Source organism: Galeopterus variegatus, unplaced genomic scaffold (assembly GCF_000696425.1).
Source record: "Galeopterus variegatus unplaced genomic scaffold, G_variegatus-3.0.2 Scaffold2623, whole genome shotgun sequence".
NCBI classification, from domain to species: domain Eukaryota; kingdom Metazoa; phylum Chordata; class Mammalia; order Dermoptera; family Cynocephalidae; genus Galeopterus; species Galeopterus variegatus.
This window is the reverse complement of record NW_007728734.1, coordinates 224,368-245,214: the sequence shown is the minus strand read 5'-3', so window position 1 is coordinate 245,214 and position 20,847 is coordinate 224,368. Positions and strand designations below refer to the sequence as shown.

General features: G+C 34.1%; 1 protein-coding gene across 1 annotated transcript in view; it reads right to left on the bottom strand.

Annotated features, from left to right (window-relative positions):
• DPY19L4 (dpy-19-like 4 (C. elegans)) overlaps window positions 1–20,847 on the bottom strand; it is a 55,206-nt gene that overhangs the window by 29,943 nt on the left and 4,416 nt on the right. The window contains exons 2-6 of the mRNA XM_008582475.1: window positions 15,281–15,405; window positions 12,541–12,631; window positions 12,140–12,261; window positions 11,888–12,033; window positions 4,277–4,400 (exon numbers count right to left, since the gene is read on the bottom strand). Of these exons, the coding sequence (XP_008580697.1) occupies window positions 4,277–4,400; window positions 11,888–12,033; window positions 12,140–12,261; window positions 12,541–12,631; window positions 15,281–15,405 (608 nt within the window). The remainder of the gene's footprint in view (window positions 1–4,276; window positions 4,401–11,887; window positions 12,034–12,139; window positions 12,262–12,540; window positions 12,632–15,280; window positions 15,406–20,847) is intronic.

Below are 20,847 nucleotides of genomic sequence, written 5' to 3'. Positions count from 1 at the left end.
ACACAATTATTATTAAATCTGTACAAAAACAATAAGGTCATAAATAAGGCACTCTAGAGAAAAATCAAGCACTTATCCTGCAGCGTTCAACATCATATTGAGAATTCCAGGAAAACAAAGAAGGAAAAAAAAACAAAATTCAGTATTATTTTCTTTTATCCCAAATGAGGTAAAGCACTAAATATAAGAAAATTGTGGTTTTTACTAGACTTGGCTGATGAGCTTTTGTTGTTGTGAAAGTAACTCCTTTCACCCTGAAAACAATATTTTTACTCCCACGGTGCTTCATATTTTCCTAAGAGCTTCCATATTCATAGTCTGTTTATATCTCAGTTATTCCACAGACCAGGTATTACCTTTTTATTTCCTCTCAACAAAAGCATGGCCCTGTCTTTCCCCAGTGCTTGCATTGTCAGCCATATAAAGCTCTCACCTATTTTCCTCTGCTAAATACTAAACACAAGGATTTCATTGCCCTTGCCTGAAATATGCCTTGCTAAAATCAATTCTGTCCTTCCAAATGTCATCTCCCAAGTGATCCCTTAAAGTAACCAAGTCTGTGACAAATCCACTGTCCCACAGCATATTTCCAACAACAGTCTCTTCCTTCCTCCGTTGATCTACTTTTTATTCCAATTCCTCCACTGCCTGTACTGTCAAATGACCTCATTCTGATAAGAACAGTGAAGGAAAAAGATAATAAAGGCCAGATCAAGAAACCTTAGGTAAGAACTGTGTTCTCTAAAACTATATCTTTCATACTCAGCTTACTATACTTAATGATAAATTCCAGAGTCAGAAATACCTCAGCCATCAGCAGATAAAAGAATTTTCCAGCATCCTAAATAAGATTTAAGACCGGAGAAGAAAATGTAAGAGATGGCAAAATGCTGCTGGTGGTCCAATAACATCCACTACAAAGCTCAGAAAGGCTCTACATCGATAGAACACAAGCTTCTGCTCTTCCTGTCACCATAGCTTTATACAGGGAAAGTGTTCTGGAAACCTTCTAATGTGGAACAATCAGAACTATATAATAACCAGGCCTGAAACCATCATTCCCAGAGAAACCAGTTCCAGAAATCAATGAAAGCTCAACTCTAAACACAGCCTAATTAACCGACTAGCCATTTAGAGATTACTTTGGGAATTCTGGGGAAATGCTGCTACATAGTAAAACAAACTGCTAATTCCAAGGGTTTACTCTCAAACTACTCTAAAAACATGCAACGAAAATAAGTCTTGAAGACTGAAATATAAATCAAACACAATCTGGACAATTAGCTTAAGTTTCTCTTTCCCTGAACATTTTCAAAGTTCTGTGCAGTCTTATCTACCCCTTGCTCACAGTGGCTCACAGTGGCTCACAGTGCTTCACCTTCACTGTGCCTGTAGTGTAATATTTGTTATATATGTGATTTAAGTGACACATTAAGTAAGTTTCAGTATCAACCACAGATGTCTCTGGATGACTCCAGATAACTGCTCAAAAGATCTGAGCTTAGATATCCTGATGCAACTGGGACCACAAGATCTAGTCTCAAAAATGGGATGCAAAGTACAAAATATGTGATTAAAAAAAATACATGCTGCTGGAATACTGCTCAGCAATAACAAGGAGCAAAGCATTGGTAAATGCAACGACTAAGATGGATGTCAAGGGCATGAGGCTGAATGAAAAAAGCCAATCTCAAAGGATTACATACTATATGACTACTTACATAACATTCCAAAGTGACAAAATTATAGTGATGGAGAACAGATCAGTGATTGCCAGAGGTTAAGGTTACGGCTGGAGGAAGGATGTGACTTGTAAGGGGTGACATGAAGGAGTTTCCTGATGGTAATAGAAGAGTTCTGTATCTTGATTATGGTGATGGTTACTCAAATCTACACATGATAAAAATTCATGTAACTATACACACCTCCTTCTGACTCCCCATCAAAAGAAATGTATGTAAAAACTGGTGAAATCTGAAGGTCTGGACCTGAATTAGTAGTATTGTATCAGTGTTAGCTTCCTGGCTTTGACAGTGTATTATAGTCATATAAGATATTATCATTGGGGGAAGCTGTGTGAGGGATATATGGGAATTCTCTATACTATTTTTGTAAGCTTTGTGAATTTTAAACTAATTCACACTAAAAATAGAGACAGGAGAGGGGAGGGAGGAAGAGAAGTAGAGTGAACATGATTAAAAGATTGGGCAGTTTTGCTTCTTAAAGAATTGAGTTGTAAGAATGAATGGTTAAGAATACACCATAGTTAAGTCAGTATGTTCAGTATTTTTTTCCTGCTGTATATTTTTATAGAATTCTTAATATTCTTACCCCTTTAATACTTGCATACAGATATTTTGCTCTTGTTGTGCACTCTTGAGCCAGATAAGTGAGTGGCTAGTTATAATCATATAACTGATAAATACAATTTTTCCCCTTTATCTTAACATTAAGAGAGAAAGACAGAGAGTGAGTGCTGGGGAGGGAAAGGAGGATACTGTGGAGAACTTTCAAAATAGAAAAAAATAACTGTTTAAATAAAAAAAGAGAAACAGGCTGTAACCTAAAATAAAATTATAAGCTATTCTTGGATCCCTTCAAAAGTACAGGGTCCTTGATAACAATAGTGAACTGCAGAGAAATGTACTTTTCGCTGTATACCCATTTACACTGACAACTGTCTTCTTTACCATGTGTATAATGAGTATGTATTGCTTATTTAATTTAAAAAATGTTAAGATAAAAAAATTAGAAAGAGTAAATGCATAACATAGTAACATGGCAATGAAAAAAGATACTCAGAAAAATATGATAGAAAAGGGAAAATATAAGTTTACAAAAAAACTCCCAAAATTAATAAGAACAATGATTTCATTCAAAAGATAATTAAATCTTTTTTAGGCAACAAAAGAGTAGCTTTAGTTCCAAATAAAAGTAAACATAAAGAAGCTTAAGCAGTGCATTTCACTATACTGAACTTTTTTTTCAAAAATTGAAGAACTAGTCTTTCCTAGAAGACAGCTGCACAATCTAACAGAAAAAAATTCAGTCATAGATTCCTGACTATTATAGAAAATATTCTTCCTCACAAAGCTCTTTATGCAAATACAACAAAAAGGAAAATTACAAATATGTGTTCATGTTATTTTACACAAAAAAAGAAATAAAAATGTTATAAAAATGAAGTGAATGGGCCGGCCCGGTGGCGCACTGCTACAGTGCGCCGCTTGGGAAGCGCGGCAGGCGCCCCCGCCGAGGGTTCGGATCCCACATACAGACCGGTTCCCGCTCACTGGCTGAGCGAGGCGTGGGAGCAACACCGAGGGTTGCGATCCCGTTGCCGGTCCCGGTCCGGTACGGGCGCGACACTGAGGGTTGCGATCCGTTGCCGGACACGAAAAAAGACAAAAAGGAAAAAAAAAAAAAATGAAGTGAAGGTTGCTATGCTCAGGACATTTGTCACTGCTAAAAGAAGGAGAAAACAGTAGATTTTTTTCAGAGATTTCAAAAAGGAACCACAAAGTCCACCCTGTTTCCCATATAACGAGGTTTCATAAAAGCCTTTCCTTGGTCCCTCTGGTCTCTTTTTCTAGCCAGGAATTTTTAACCCAAGATAAGCAGACTGTCAAAGGATTGCTACATTTCAGTCAATTTCAATATATTTAGTTGCCTTTAGAATCACATTTATTTAATGCATTTAAAATTGTTATTCTGAGACAGAGTCTGTAGGCTTTGTCCAGCAGCCAAAAGGATTTGTGGTAACAGCAACAACAAAGTAAGAATCTAAACTAACTGGGACAGTCTCCTGAAACTTTCGCTAACCTACCTATACCTCAATCACAGAAAACATGAGAGTAAACAGAGAATATACAATGCTACCACCAAAAATAACACTGCTGTCATTTGTGGTCATATCTTATATCTTCATTAATATTTCTTTAGATTATGAGGTCATCACATCCAGAAATAAGAGAAGTGGTAAAATAACACTGGGACAGATTAACTTTCAAAATAAGATATTCTTTGTATATTTGTCAAACAACTGCACTAACAGAATTTAACATCTCTTTTCTCCTAAAAATAATTTACTGTCAATTATTTGTCAGATTACAGAATAACAGTTATAAGAAAACTACCTAACTACATATTTTATTATGTAGTAACAAGGCTTCACTGAATATAACTTAACTCTCAATATGACTAGCTTTGAAATTATGTACCACATTTGCAATATATCAGAATTAACTGTGATGGATAAAACAGATTTGTATCTTACCTCTGCATAAGTATTTAAGTTGCTTTTTAAATAGCCTGTAAGTGCAGCAACTTGGCATGCAAAATATGGTAATGCCCAGTTTTCTCTTAAAGGAATGGAGTACTCAATTCTTGTTGTATCTACCCTAAAATAAACCACAGATGAACAGCAAAAGCAAGACATTATATTTGTGTAACACTGTACTTTCCAAAGCACTTTCACACACATCTCTTTGTTCTTCATAACCATCTATTAGACCACTGCCTATACAGCATCTATAAGCAAATGAAGTGTCTCATCCCCACTCCCACCCAGGAAGATGCACACTGCTGTGCACTGCTTGGAGAACAGATGGGCCTCTGTGAGCATTTGAAAACGGCACGCTTGCTCTGGGTAGACACGGCCCCATGCTGTGGCACATAGCTTGTTGCACAGACTACCCTGGATTTCAGCCCCCACCCTCCCTTCCCTTAACCAGATGGCTACTCTTCTCTAGAGCGCATCTGCACTACATCATTAGCAGCCTGGCAGATCTAAAGTTCTTATCCCTCTTTAGAAAAGGACTATGAAGTTCAGAGAAGTGATGTGACTTAATCAAGGTCATACAGGTGGTAGGTGGCATAACTGGGATAATAATGCATATCTTCTGATATCAGTTTAATAATCTTTTCAGTCAGCAAGTTACCCAGAATTAATATTACAATAGTCGTTTATGTGATATAACTAGAAACTTTTGAAAATTCTCAGAATCACAAATATAGAAGTGTCTTTGTAGGTGCCTCCTAAGTTTCTCCTCAATCAATTTTCACTGAGAGCCTGTTGTATACTGTGCATCCTCACACAAGGGGACTATCTTTCCAACAATAACTAAATTTGGCTCTCTTTCACTCAATGGCTATTGTCCACACAAAAACAAAGGTGCTGTTCTATTTTTAGAAATTTATGAAAATTCCTGTATAACTCTCCTAGGTAATAAGAGATGGACATGGTTCCACGTAATTTAGTTTACTCAATAGCCAAGTGACACAATCCTACATACTGATGTCAGTTAGTAAACTGTATTTGCAATAACACTAATCATGAACCACTGGATTGTTTGCAAATAGACAAAATTACAAATATTAAAATCTCATGGACCAAGAAGCTATAATTGCAACAGCAGTAAATCCAGTTCGTAAACTGTATTTGCAATAACACTAATCATGAACCACTGGATTGTTTGCAAATAAACAAAATTACAAATATTAAAATCTCATGGACCAAGAAGCTATAATTGCAACAGCAGTAAATCCAGCCAGGCTCAGCATGATATCACAGACAAAAGAAATAAACTCAGACTTTAAAAAGCCAATGAATAAAACATCTTTGAGAAAGCAATTACGGACAAATTACATTACACAACATATATAATAAATCTTAAAAATCCTCTTTATTCATCTCTTCTAATCTCAGACCTCTAAGCACTAATAACTTTCTTTTTCTATTCCTACCCCAATTCCTGTCTCATTTCCCCTTCCTCTCCCCAGTCAGATCTTTTATTTTTTCTCAGAGTAGCATAATGTACTTTCTTATGTCAAGTCATCTATAGCCTTCTCTGGGCTTCTTCAAATTTACATTTTGACCTATTTTCTTTTTAGCACAATAGTTCAGTAGCTAAGCAAAACAAGACAAAAGATTTTCCTAGGAAGAAAGAGACAAGAACATGGTCAAAAAATACAATTGCACTTTAATATTTTTGTTCCCATTGATATGTATAACAGTACCAATCATTATTATAACAAATCAAGCATTTCCATTGTCCTACAATCCATTCAAGTATTTGTCCCATATAAAAATATTTTACATAATCATAATTCTTCAATGAATTTTTATTCTGCTTTTTAAACACATATACTTTGCGTGTTCCCCCTTATTCATACTTAATTCTTTTTTTAAAATGTATTACTTTATTAGAAAATTGGTATATGTTTGTTACAGAAATATTAGAAAATGCACACAAGCAAAAAGAAGAAAAATTTTAAAACAACTATAATCTCATCCATTCAGACACCACCACTATTAAACTCTTGTCCATCACTTAGCCAATGCAGTAAGATGAGAAAAATAAAAGGCATCAAGATTGAAAAGGAAAGTAAAACTGTTATTTTTCACAGAATATAATGTGTACATAGAAAACCCTAACCACAAAAACTAATAAATGTATTTAGCAAGGCACTTAGCCAATGCAGTAAGATGAGAAAAATAAAAGGCATCAAGATTGAAAAGGAAAGTAAAACTGTTATTTTTCATAGAATATAATGTGTACATAGAAAACCCTAACCACAAAAACTAATAAATGTATTTAGCAAGGCTAAGCCAATGCAGTAAGATGAGAAAAATAAAAGGCATCAAGATTGAAAAGGAAAGTAAAACTGTTATTTTTCATAGAATATAATGTGTACATAGAAAACCCTAACCACAAAAACTAATAAATGTATTTAGCAAGGCTATGGGAGACAGGTGAATAAACAAAAATTTTTTCTATATACCATCAATGAACATTATAATTAGCATTTATAACAGCATCAATAAGATCAAAAATCTATGAATAAATCTAAAGGAACATGTGAACTATAAAATGTACACTGAAAATTATAAAATGCTGACAGAAAGTAAACAAGCCCTAAATAAATAGGTAGATATATCACATTTTGTATACCATGGAATGGAAGACACAATATTGTTAACATGTCCATTCTCCCCATGTTAATCTATAGATTGCATTACATCCTTATCAAAATTCAGGCAAGCTTTTTTTTAAAGAAATCAAAAAGCTGATTCTAAAATCCATACAGAAATGCAAAGGGTCTACAATAGCCAAAGTAATTTGGAAAAAGAACAAAGTTAGATGTTTATACAACCTAATTCTAAGACTTAGTAAAATGTAATAGTTATCAATACAGTATGGTGTTGGGGTTAGAATGTACAAATCAACAGAAAAGAAAAAGACCAAAATTCTAGAAATAAATCCACGTATACATCATAAGTTCATTTTTTTTCTTTTTTTATTCTCTCAGATATCAATGTGTCTTGGTGGTTAGTTCATTTTCAAATAAAAGTGTTAAGTCACATCACTGGTAAAAAGACAGTCTTTAAAAAAATAATGCTGAAACAACTGGACATCTATATGAAAAAATTAATCTCAACCATTACCTCACATCACACATAAAAATTAATTTGAAATGGATTATACGCCTAAATCAAAAAGGCAAAATTATAAAGTTTCTTGATGAAAATGTAGGAAAATATTACAATACCCTTGGAGTAAAGATTTCTTGGACAGGACACAAAAAAGTACTAATCAAAAAAGAAACACTTGGGCTAGCCAGTTAGCTCACTTGGTTACAGCATGGTGCTGATAATGCCAAAGTCATGGGTTTGGATCCCCATACTGGCTAGCCACAAAAAAAAAAAAAAAGAAAGAAAGAAAGAAATACTTGATGATTAAAAGACACCATTGGGAAAATGAATAATCAAGCCACAGCCTAGGAAAAAATATTAACAGTACATAACATGACAAAAGATTCTTATCTAGAATATATAAAGAACCTGACAAATGAACAATTAAAAGATAAATACAATTTTTTTAAAATGTGCAAAAGACTTAGACAATTCACAAAAGATATGTGAATAACCAATAAGCACGTGAAAAGGTGTTCAGTATCGTCACTCATCAGGGAAATGCAAATTCAACAATGACAGACCCAGTGCACACCCACTAGAGAGGCTAAAGTCAAAAAGACTAATACCACCAAATGCTGGCAAGGATGTGGAACAACTAGAACTGTCATAAATCGCTGGTGGGAGGGTAAAAATGGTACAACCACTGGAGAATTGACTGGCATAATCATATATCTACCCAGTGACCCAGAAATTTCACTCCTAGATATTTATGTAAGAAAATGAAAACATACTCCTACATATTGCTCAACAATACAAAGGAATGAACTACTGCTATACACAATGTGGATAAACCTCAAACATATTATGCAGAGCCAGATGAAAGAATATATATACTGTATGATTCTATTTATATGAAAGTACAGAATAGACAAAAGTGATCTACGTAGTGATAGAAGTCAGAACAGTCATCACCTTGAGGGATACAAAGAAACTTTCTGTGGTTATGAAAATGTTTTGTATCTTGTTTTAGTGATTACATGGGTATATAAAATAGTAAAAACTCACTGAACTGAACACTTAAAATCTGTGCATTGTATTGTTTCTTAATTATACTTCAATAGATATATCAACAAAAAAATATTAGACTATGACTTGGCCAGTTTGGGCTACTATAACAAAATACATTAGACTGGGTAATTTATAAACAACAGAAATTTACTGCTCGCAGTTCTGGAGGCTGGAAAGTCCACGATCAAGGCACCAGCAAGAATCAGTGCTTGGTGAGGGCCCTGATCCTCATAGATGTCACCTTCCGGCTCCCTTCAACCTCTTCTATTAGGGCAATAATCCCATTCATAAGGGCTCTGTTCATGACTTAATCACCTCCTAAAAGCACCACCTCTTAATACTGTCACATTGGCCGTTAAATTTCAACATATGAATTTTGGGGACATATTCAGGCCACAACAGACTAGATAAAAATCTTAGTGACCTTGGGTTTGGCAAAGATTTCTTAAGTATGACACAAAAACCACGAGAAAAAAATAAAAGATAGAAAAAAAAAATCAGCACATTGGACTTCATCAAAATTTGATACTTTTTCTCTTCAGGCTGGCCAGTTAGCTCAGTTGGTTAGAGCATGGTGCTGTTAACACCGAGGTCCAGGGTTCAATCCCTGTACCAGCCAACTCCCCCTCCTTCAAAAAAGGAACTTTTTCTCTTCAAAAGATATTGTTAAGAAAAGGAAACCACAGGCTGGAAGAAAATATCTGCAATACAAACACCTAGCAAAGAACTTTTATCTAGAATATATACACATAAAGAAAAAGAACTCTTACAACTCAATAATAAGACAAACAATGCCCTAAAAAAAAGACAAAAAATTAAACAGACACTTCACCAAATAAACATAGACAAAGAACTTTTATCTAGAATATATACACATAAAGAAAAAGAACTCTTACAACTCAATAATGAGACAAACAATGCCCTAAAAAAAAGACAAAAAATTAAACAGACACTTCACCAAATAAACATACTGGTACCTTTCTGAACCCATGTGCTACTCACTTTCTTCCCCGTACCATGCTTAATGACAGTAAGAACCAGAAAGCTAACAGTGAGATGTGACAAAATCAAATGAGATCCCCATTATTCCTGCAGTGGCAAAATCCAGCAGACTGTAGCACAAACCAACACTTCAAAATAATAAGTTGTTAGATCAACTGGGGTCTACAGACCTGAGATACATTCAGAGATCAGCAAGTTTTCTCTAAGTTTAATTTTGTGTTCTTACTTTAATGATACTTAAAAACAGCACAGTATAAGCACAATCTAGATCATGTGGATGACCACCTTGGAACTCACTACTGCCAAAGGATTTCAGTGTTCACTTCTCTGTTTGTACTGACAATCTAGTTGGCAACACAGTACTACTTAAATTGGCTTGGGCTAATCAAAAAACAATGACATGGTCTTAATATTAAAGGATACATCGGCAAATAAAAACAAAACAATCTCTTGATCACTGTGGTAAAAAAATTTTTAGTAGACTGAACAGAGTGAAATGATGAGAACTCAGTCATTCATGGCACCCAGTTGTGTAGGTTTGTCACATTCATAAGAACCTGCTTCACTGGTACCATACTGACACTAAGAGTTGCAATTTGGTTTCAGAAAAATATCATTTTCATATTAAATTAATATTTTCAATTAATATTTTACTGGTTTGTTATTTCATTTAATTGGTTTCAGTTTTATACTAGCATAAGCACTTCTAGGCATAAGGAATGTTACCCAGTTGTATGCTTTATATTTAAGTAGCATTATAATTAAGATTATTTAAGTCAACACATGGAATCCATGAGAATTAATTAAGTTTTAAATATACATAACGGAAGTTTGAGAGACATTGAGTTAGATGATATATGCAAAACATATGTCTATGTGCATGTCAATATGCATGTCAATGCATAATACGTGAAAGTTGAAAACCATTTGTACACTATCAATATAAAGGCTGCCCACTTCCTTGCACTGAATTACAATCTACCTAACCATTCTCCTATACTAGGAAGAGCTAATTTTTTATATTATTACAAATCATTATTTATATTATTTGAAATTATTATTGTATTTTTTTAAATTATTACAAATAATTCTATAATAACAAATTCAAGTAAGGAACTTTTTCCCTTTTTTAGATTGCTTCCTTGAAATAAAATGGAATTCCTGGGGAAAACTACTACCTAAAATTGAGATAAATTTACCCCTACACCAGCATCTTGACTATACCAACATTATCACAGCAAAACCAGCATTATGTGTTCCCATTATTTTCTGCTAACTATACCTCTCCTACATGTGCATTTCCTTGCATCTTACCTCTTTACCGTTAACCAATGTACTATTTTTTGCCAAAGATTAAATTTAATAGAGACTTTTAATCAGATATAATACATCACATAATCAAGAAAACAATCCTTTCAGAAGGTCTATATTTTAAATAATGCAAATAATCTTGTTTTATACTAAACACCATTTCACTCTAAAAAGGAAGTCTTTCCAGACATAGTACTGTCATAACTTTCTGTGGTGCTATTAAATTTCTAAATTTTAGAAATTTTAGAAAATTTTAGAATTTTAGAAAAGTATGCAGCAACTTAAAATATTCTCTAATAGGCACTTTATGACATAATAAGAAATCATCTTATCACCCTAGCCCCCAGATTGGATTCTTTAATACCATTCTACACTAAAAGGAACCACAGCTCCATAGGGGTTAGGTTCATTAATTCAAAGCACACTGTCATAAAGACTAATTCATTAATTCAAAGCACACTGTCATAGATTAATATAGAGTCCTTACCTATGACGGTAAGCGACGTCATCAATTTAAATAAAAGAAGAAAGAAAACCTACATGTATGCCAATGTCACTATGTCTGAAAAAAGAGATATAAGACTGGTATATTATTTTTCAATTGTGTAACAAATGGCCACAAATGTAGTGGCTTAAAACAACACAAATTTATTATCTCACAAAGGCCAGCAGAGAATGGCTGGATTCTCTACTCAGTTTCCTGAAGCTAATATCAAGACATCAGCCAGGGCTACAGTTCTCACCAGGGGCTTGCAGTCCTCTTACAAGCTCACTGATTGTTGGAAGAATTCAATTCCTCCTCACTTCAAACCAGCAATGGCACAGTGAATCCTTCTCATGCTTTGAATATATCTGACTTTCCCTTTTGCACTCAGCTTTTAAGGGCTCATGTGATTACACCAGGCCCACAGGGTAATCTTCCTACCTTATTGTCAACTGTGCTATATAACATAATCACAGGAATGATATTTCATCATATTCACAGGTTCTGGGCTTAGGATGGGGAATCTTGGGTATGAGGAGCATTTTCAGAATTCTGATTATCACAGCCACAAAATATTGTAAGATCAATTAAAACACCTTTCTTACCTGTTAATAATGAACCATGCAACTGTAAGCATTCCTGCTAGCCATGTTCCACTCATAAGCCAACTTGTAACAAATAAAGCAGTGACATATATTCCTTGTAATCCAAAAACAATGCCAATATAGAAATACACTGGCTCAATAAACTCCTAAGTGGAATAAAGAAAGAGAAAGAGAATAGGATGACATTAAACAATTTGAGGATTCATAAATATGTGAGGAAATAAATATTAAGGTCAAAAGAAAAATACATACATTGCTACCAGTTGCTTGATATAAAACACTGGCGATAAGTTCTGGATATAGAGACATTTGCTGTACTGCATTTATAGTCTTCAGAGATACAGTTTTGTTATTGTGTGTCAGTTCATAAATACCTAAAGACAGAAAGATTTTTCTTCAAATTATTTATTCTGCCTTTACAATAATTAAACATGCCATTCATCGATAATTAAATATTTAATATTATCAAGAAACATACCAAAATATGAGACTCCAGGCCTCATTTATCCAATTTTTTTTCCAATTTTTTATTAGGTACAATAAAGAGAAATACATATATTCTGAAACAAATCCCCATATTCAAAGGCTCCAATATAGTAATATTTTATTTCAGACAAATATTGTTATCAATAATACAACTGTGTTTATGGTACCTCTTTCAAATGAAGGCGCCTTTAACATATCTTTATAATAGGAATAATAAATGGCACTGTCACCCTGAAATGTGATTTCCCGTTCAAGCTCCTAAAAGAAAATAAAATGATCATTTAAATACTAATGTCTTAAATTTCAGGTGCAATCTTCCTTCTCCCTCCTCACCTTCTTAAATTAACAAGGTATTTATTTATCCTTTTATTCAAAGACATGTTTAAATGTTCTTTAATCACTAGTGGCCATATCAATGAGGAGGTTAAACTTTTCAATAATCTGGCAATCGTTTTTACGCCACCGGGCCGGCCCTGGCAATCGTTTTAATGAAACATTTGAAGTTTAAAATGAATTGTAATTCATAAGTCATTACCTTTTCTATATATAAGGAAAATCTAGAAGGAAAACCTAAAGAAATACCTTGAGGATAGTAAGAATAGAAAGGCAGGTAATAACAATTGATAGTTGAAGTATTAGAAATCCCTGATAGAAAGATAAGTTTAAGAAGAAAGTAATATTTTCTATTACTATTCCACATCCATATGTATCCAGAACAGCAAGCCCTTAAATGGTACTTTTCAAGAGCAACAGATACTTCATCGGTTCTTTTCAAATGAACTTCCAGAAATGTAAGCAGGTCTTAAAATTCATAAAATTAGGCTATACAGAACCAAGAATGCAGTAATTGAAAACATTAGGAGGCCTTGTGCTTTTTGTGTCGAATCAAACTTTTTTGAATCTATACTCTTTTAAAATCAAACTTGATTTATTTTCATGCATAATATTCATCAATTAATACAAAAACAAAATATATTAGAGCAGTTTTCCCAAAGTCTGATCAACAGAACTTCCGAAGATGTAATGGGTATTACCTAAAAAGAGTTCTGTAGTTAAATAAGTTTTGAAAAGGGCTGAATTAAGCAAAGTTAAATAAATTTCTCTATTGCAAGACTTTTCAGTTTCATTACACATTAAACATTGTGAATCTCCAAGAGGAAGTCTTGGCCAGATCTATTTGACCAATGAACCCTCTTCCCCCCAATTTGGAGCTTACTATGGTCTGAATGTTTGTATCCAAAATTCTTATGTGAAAATCTAATCCACATTATGAGGGTATTGGGTATGAGTTCTTTAGTAGATGATTAGGTCACGAGGGCAGAGGCCTCATGAATGGAGCCAAGAGAGATTCCATGCTCCTTCCACCATGTGAGGACACAGTAAGAAGATGGCCCACTACGAACAAGGAAGTGGACCCTCACCAGACAACAAATCTGCTGGCACCTTGATTTTGGTCTTCTAGCCTCTAGAACTATGAGAAATAAGTTTCTGTTTTTTATAAGCCTCCCAGTTTATGGTATTTTGTTATAGTGGCCCAAACGGACTAAGACAGAGCTTACTGACCTAAATAAATTTCCTTAAAATGATTTTTATGAATGGAAACAGATTTGTTTCTTTCTAAGATTTCAAAGATGTAAACTCTCGATCAGTGCCTCTCAAAAATTTTTGTCTTTTGTCATTCCTCTAGTCCCTGGAAGTACTTCTCAAATTTACAGTGTATATGAAACACACAAAGATCTTATTAAAATATAGATTCTGATTTTAAAGTGGGGTCTGAGAGTCTGCAATTCTGAAAAAGCTCCCAAGTAATGCCAATGCTCCTGGGCCATATACAATGCTCTGAAAAACAACGCTCTTGATGAATGCCTTCTATATTTTCAAACCTTTGGTCATTCTCAGTTCTGCCTATAGAACAAAATCACCTCAAAATATGTTTTGAAATACTGATTCAAAGGCTGGTGGGGGCCTAAGAATCTGAAAGGGAGGTTATTTTTTTAAAGCTTCCCAGATGATACTATTGTATATCCAGCTACTATTAGCTAATCTGCATAACATTTTCAAGGAAAAATCATACACTACAGTAATAGCTAAATCAATACAGGTGTAGTCAGTAATTATTTGGTTTAATGTTTTAGTGGTGTCAGATAAATAGATGGCTTAAAAGCATTTAGTCAGTTTGACTACTTGCTAAAAAATAAGAACAACAAAAAATCCAGTTTGGGCTCAAAATTTAAAAACCCAAAAAGTCCAGCAAACTTTGAAAACAAACTTATTCAAAAGTCAAACTATGAAATTATGAATATAACTATAGCGACTAAAGAGTCTGTGAAATATATATGATTTAAAACTAAACATTATGGCTGGCCAGTTAGCTCAGGGGTTCGGATCCCTGTACTGGCCAGCCACCAAGAAAAAAAAAACCAAAACAGAACAAAAACCACAAATATTAAACATAATAATAGAGGTAACATCTTAAAAATATTATGTTATATATTAATTACTTTCAACCCCCCCTTAAACATTGTAATCATGTAATCTAAAAATTAAAATACTTTAATGCTGAAACTTCACAGATGGCTTCTGAAATGTGAGCTACCAAAACTACTAAAAGGCTGACTGAACTCCCTAACAATTCACTGTTATCAAAAGTCCCTAATAAATTAATTGCACAAAGGACAGCTCCCTCATAGTTTCTACTCTATGAAATATCCTGTTAAATATTTTAAGGCTGATACTGTGACTGTGTTCTCAAGAGAGTTTCTAAAGCATTTTGTTTACAAAAGATATGAATAAGACAGCACTTGTTATACTTATCACACACATATTTTGGCTCCCTAGAAATCACACTGCTCAAATTAATATCAAATACTAAAACGACTTTCATATGCTCAAAATTCTTCTTCTTACCTGCCTGTTGGAAAACCAGAATTTTCGTTCATGGTATGCTGATAAGTAGAGAGCATACATCATGCCACTAGTAACTGCTGCAAGACACCCAATGAAAATCTTTGCAAAGCGTTGAAATAATACATCTGAAAAAGCATATTAAAAGTAATCAAAAGGTAGTATGCATCCTTGATATGAGGTAATGAAAATGGCATTCTAACTCCATGGTCTTTCTCTCAAAAACCCATAACAGTCTAATCATGAGCAAAACATCAAATTCTAATAGAGGGACATCCTGCCATATACCTGACCAGTATTCCTGAAAACTGTCAAGGTCAAAAAGTAAAGCCTGAGAAACTGTCAAAGCCAAGAGGAGCCTAAGGAGACATGACAACTAAATGTAATATGATATCTTGGACAGGATCCTGGAACAGAAAAAGAACATTAGGTAAAAACTAAGGAAATCTGAATAAAGTATGGACTTTAGTTAATAATGATGTATCAACATTGGTTCATTAATTGTAACAAATGTACCATACTAACGTAAAATAAGGGAAACTGTGTGTGAGAGGGCATAACATGGGAACTCTACCATCTGCTCAATTCTTCTGTAAATCTAAACTGGTTTCAAAAAATTAAAGTCTATAATTTTTGCAAGATGAAAAAGTTCTGAGATCTGTTTCACAACAACATAAATACACTTAATACTACAGAAATATACACTTAAAAATGGTTAAGATAGAAAAAAAATTCAAGTCTATTAATTTAAAAAAGTAATCAAAAGGAATGTATGACCCAACATCTAAAAAAAAAAAAAAAGTCTATGGATTTCTTTTTCCTTTTAAGGACCTTTTTCTTTATTGAAGAATAACTTAACAAACTACAGCCATTTAAAGTATACAATTCAATGAGTTTTGATGATTAAGTTTTAAAAGATCACACACAACTGTTTTATATATATAAATGTAACTACTTATTGAAAAAATAACATAAAACCTATTTAGATTTTGTAGACACAGGATGATTCAGTCCTGCTATAGCCATTAAGTATAAGCAGCACAGGCCTAAGGGCCTAAAACCCAGTGTTCTGTTACTTAATAACTAACAGGTTTGTAAAAATCAACTTGTTGATTTATGATTTTAGCTAAACTAAAATCTTAGCTATTTTCAAAACATTATTTAATAAATAGAATAACTAATAGGGTAACTAGATAGATATCACTAAATTAATAAGAATTATATTCTAAATGTTTGAAAAACACTACCCCAAAAATCAAATATCAGTATCAGTATAATACAATTGTTTTAAAATTTCTGCTTCTAATAGCATGTGTAAAGCATTTGGCATGGCGCCTGGTACACAGTAAGAGCTCAGCAAATATTAGCTGTTATTATGCTACACAAGCATACTTGCAAAATACATGAAACAGTTAAAGCAATGTTGACACAATATGAACTATAAAAACCTAATAAGAAAACTAACCTATAATGGCAGTTTGTCAAAGGAGCTTCAAAGTTTCTAAATGTGTATCTTTTCTTTTTTTTTGTTTTTGTTTTTTCCATTAAGGCTTAAACAATGACAAACTAATCCTACTTACAGGAGCTATTATAAAAAGTACATTCAACCAATTTCTATATAGGAATGCCTTACCTTGAAACTAAATATTTTGCTTTTGTAAGGAGACAAAGATGGGACAGACATCAAGCTTTCAGTGTCTGGAATAAGTATATATTTTAGGAAAAAATAAAGAGCTTTGGACCCTAGAAATTGTCTTAAAAAACAACCATTTTAATTTGAAAATTTAAAAGTAAAAGATCTGACTTCTAATTAAGTTGCTAGTCACAAACCAGCCTAATTAGATAACTTCTATGTGCACCAGTCCCTTCATTTGTAAAATGCCAATCAGACACATAACAAGAAAAAAAAGATTCCATAAAAGTCACTATCAACAAAACAGAGCACAGTCAAAAAAAAGAAATTCAGGATCAATTTCACAAAAAGAGGTGGGAAAAGCATAAGCACATAGAAAAAAAGATAAGCAATACTTATGTTAAAATGTCAAGAGTACCTATATCTAATCTTGAATTATGGATGAATTATGGATGCATTTTATTTTTATTATTCTTTTTTATTATTCTTTTCTTTATTATCCACATGTTCTACCCTAAAAATGTATTTTTGTAGTCAGAGGGGAAAATACTATTTTGTGGTGGTTATCTCTAGATTGCTTAATTTTCTGTCTTATATTGCATTTTCCAACTTTTTTTTAATGATTCTATTAGCTTTGCTGTAGTTAAAAAAAAAAAATTACCCCAAAATATCAGTGGCTTACAAAACAAAGGTTTATTTCTCATTCACATTACTTATGGGTTGAGGTCAGCGGTGACTATTCCAGACTAACATTCAACTGCAGATTTCAGGTCAGCTCTGGCTCTTCTCCTTATATCTTCTGAGTTTCAGACTGGGATTACTCCCTATTTGGGACATGCTGTTCTCACGACAGAGGAAAAGAACAGGAAAGCAGGCAGAGTTTCTCCTCTCAGAACCAATGCATTGCTACTTCCACTCACACTCCACTGGCCCAGGCAAGTCACAACATAAGGCTGACAACAGGGTAGGGAAGTATAGTCTGCCTCAGAGAGCCAGTCTAAGTCACTTGGCAATGGAAAGGGATGTATAATCCACTTTTAGGGAAGGGAGCAAACATTTGGGAAAAATAAAATGGCAATATACAGTCTGCCTCCTTAGTCACAGATATTCACTTCCCTCCCAAAAGCAAAACACACTCATTTCTTCACAGGAGAGAGCCTAAGAGCAGCTTAGCCTGATTCCTGCCTGTAGATAGTTAGGGACTCTATGCCATTTTGAGACTTGAAGAGTTAGAGTCCTTTTTAATGTAGGGTGGTGGTTCTTTTGACAGAATGCTCTTTCTCTCAAAAGCTTAACCAGCAATTCTTCTCCCAGGTATCTACCTAAGAAAAATGAAGGCATATGTCCACAAAGAGACTTGTACTAGAATGTCCATAGCAGCCATAGTATTCATAGTAACTAAATACTCGATACAACCCAAATGTCTAACAAGAGGAGATGAGATAAACAATTATGATATATTCAAACAGTAGAATACTAATAAGCACTAAGAAGGAATGAACTACTGATGTTCACAACACTGACAAACCTTAAAATGATCACACTTTTAAAGGATAACATATTGAGCTGAATGAAAGAATCCAGACACCAGAGCATACATGTTGTATGATTCTATTTATACTGAAGTTCCGGAACATGCAAAGGTAATTATTCAATAGTGATAAATACCACAACAGTAGTTGTCTTGCAGAGGTAGGGGAAATCTATTGGAAAGGGGCACAAGGAAACTTTCAGGGATACCGTAAATGTTATATAGTTTGTTTTGGCTGCATTCAAATATCAAAATTCATTTAATTAAACACTTAGGATTCTGTGCATTTAATTTTATGTTAATTATACCACAATTTCAAAAAATTAAATCATTCACATTTGCAAAGAAAATAAAAATTTTGTCAGATTTTTACCTACTTGATTCTGATCAGCCGCATGTACCAACAGCAACACCCATAATTTTTTCTAGATATGCCTCTCTCAAAGGCTTAATTACACATAGCTTGAGCTTATCAAACTTTTGTGTGACAACACCCTCAGTTCTTTTCCTTAAGTTCTGTGTCCAACTAAAGGATTTAGTAGGAACTACCACAATTCACTCATGCATTTTAACAAATTGTGTAATACTGTGTCCTTGATTTGGTCATTACCCTGAAGACTCATTTTAATCAGCCTTTGTTACTTAAAGTATTTCTTAATTTTATTTTTTATTGGTTGAAAAAGATAAACAGGTCTAACTTCAACACTACAAGTCCCAGAATTTCTTGGGTTCTCTATTTTCCTCTTCATTCCCACTTCCAAATAGTCCAATTTTATTCTAAACTCATGTCTTTCCTGTAGTCAGAGCACTCTAGTAACATTGTTTTGCAATCTGGTTACCTAAAATAATAAAAAGTTAGTATTAGAATTACAACTTTTCATAGGAAACAGTATTTCCCAATGCATAATACAAATCTTGACTTTCTGGCTTCCAAAAATAATTTTCTTGCTGCCAGCCACTGAACTAGATCTGTAGATAACCCATTGCCTTTATCTTATTTAGTAAATACAAATATAGGCCCTCAACTTTCTATGAGCAGGAAAAATCTGAGAAAGGTATTCAGCACCCAAGAATAACATATTCTCTTCAGATATGGTCATGGAGGATATGGAAAAGGAAGGAACTCCAGAAGATAAAGCCAAGGACCATGGAGAACAAAGAACTGGGAAGCAACTCCCAAGAAACACAATTGGAGCATAATCATGAAACACACCCTAGAAGTCCTCATTTACCTAGTAGGATTTCAGAAATTGCTATGGAACAGTGGCTGATGGGTGTCTCCTACTCTTCTTTTCTGAATGAAAGCATTTATTTTGGTTATCTGTTCCTGTCCAACAATGTATAGTGAGAGAGGGGGCAAGCACAGAAAAGAGCTAACAGAGCAGGCCTGAGACTGCTTTCCTAAGGCTTAGTTGCAAGGTAGGCTGGCATCTGAGAACCTGGATTTCAGGAGGGTTCCCACCATTCTCTAGCTGATAAGAGTGTTTTATTGTGCCTACTCTGTTTGTGCAATGTAGTTTATGCTTTCCTTCTGGAAGTCTAGAATTTTGGTACATGGAAGGCAGAGGATATCTACATGATCAGCCCACACTAAAAACCCTGAGCACTGAGTCACTAATCAGCTTCCCTGGTAGACAAAACTTAACAAATGTCACAATTGGATGCTGAAGAAATCAAGCACATCCTCTGTGACTCCAATGGCAGAAGAATTTCGGAAGCATGTGCCTGGCTTTTTGCAGACTTCACTCCATAGGTCTTTTCCCTTTGATGATTTTGTTTTATGTTATTCACTGTAATAAATCATAGAACATAACATAGTTGTACTCTCAGCTGAGACCTCAGTCCTTCTAGCTAATAACCAAACACGGGGATAGTCTTGGGGACCCCTGATATAGAGCAGATAACTGATTTTGTTTTATGTTATTCACTGTAATAAATCATAGAACATAACATAGTTGTACTCTCAGCTGAGACCTCAATCCTTCTAGCTAATAACCAAACACGGGGATAGTCTTGGGGACCCCTGATATAGAGCAGATAACTTGTCTTTTTAGTTCGTAGGTCTCTGGAAGAGAATGAGTCATAGTTGATCCTGCTATAGATAAGGTTTCAAGATTGATGCTGTGACAAGACTTTCTTAGGATGGGAGAGGGAGTCAGCATATTTTATCTCAGGGAGGGAAATAAATATTTATGACCAAAAGGACAGCTTGTGGTAGACTGCATTATTCCCAACTATTTTCTCCTTCCCTATAAGAAGATTATAGTGAGAAGATTATACATTTTGGGACTGGCGGGTTAGCTCAGTTGGTTAGAGGGTGATGCTGATAACACCAATGTCCAGGGTTCAATCCCTGTCCTGGACAGTCAGCTGCCCAGAAAAAAAAAAAAAAAAAAAAAAAAAAAA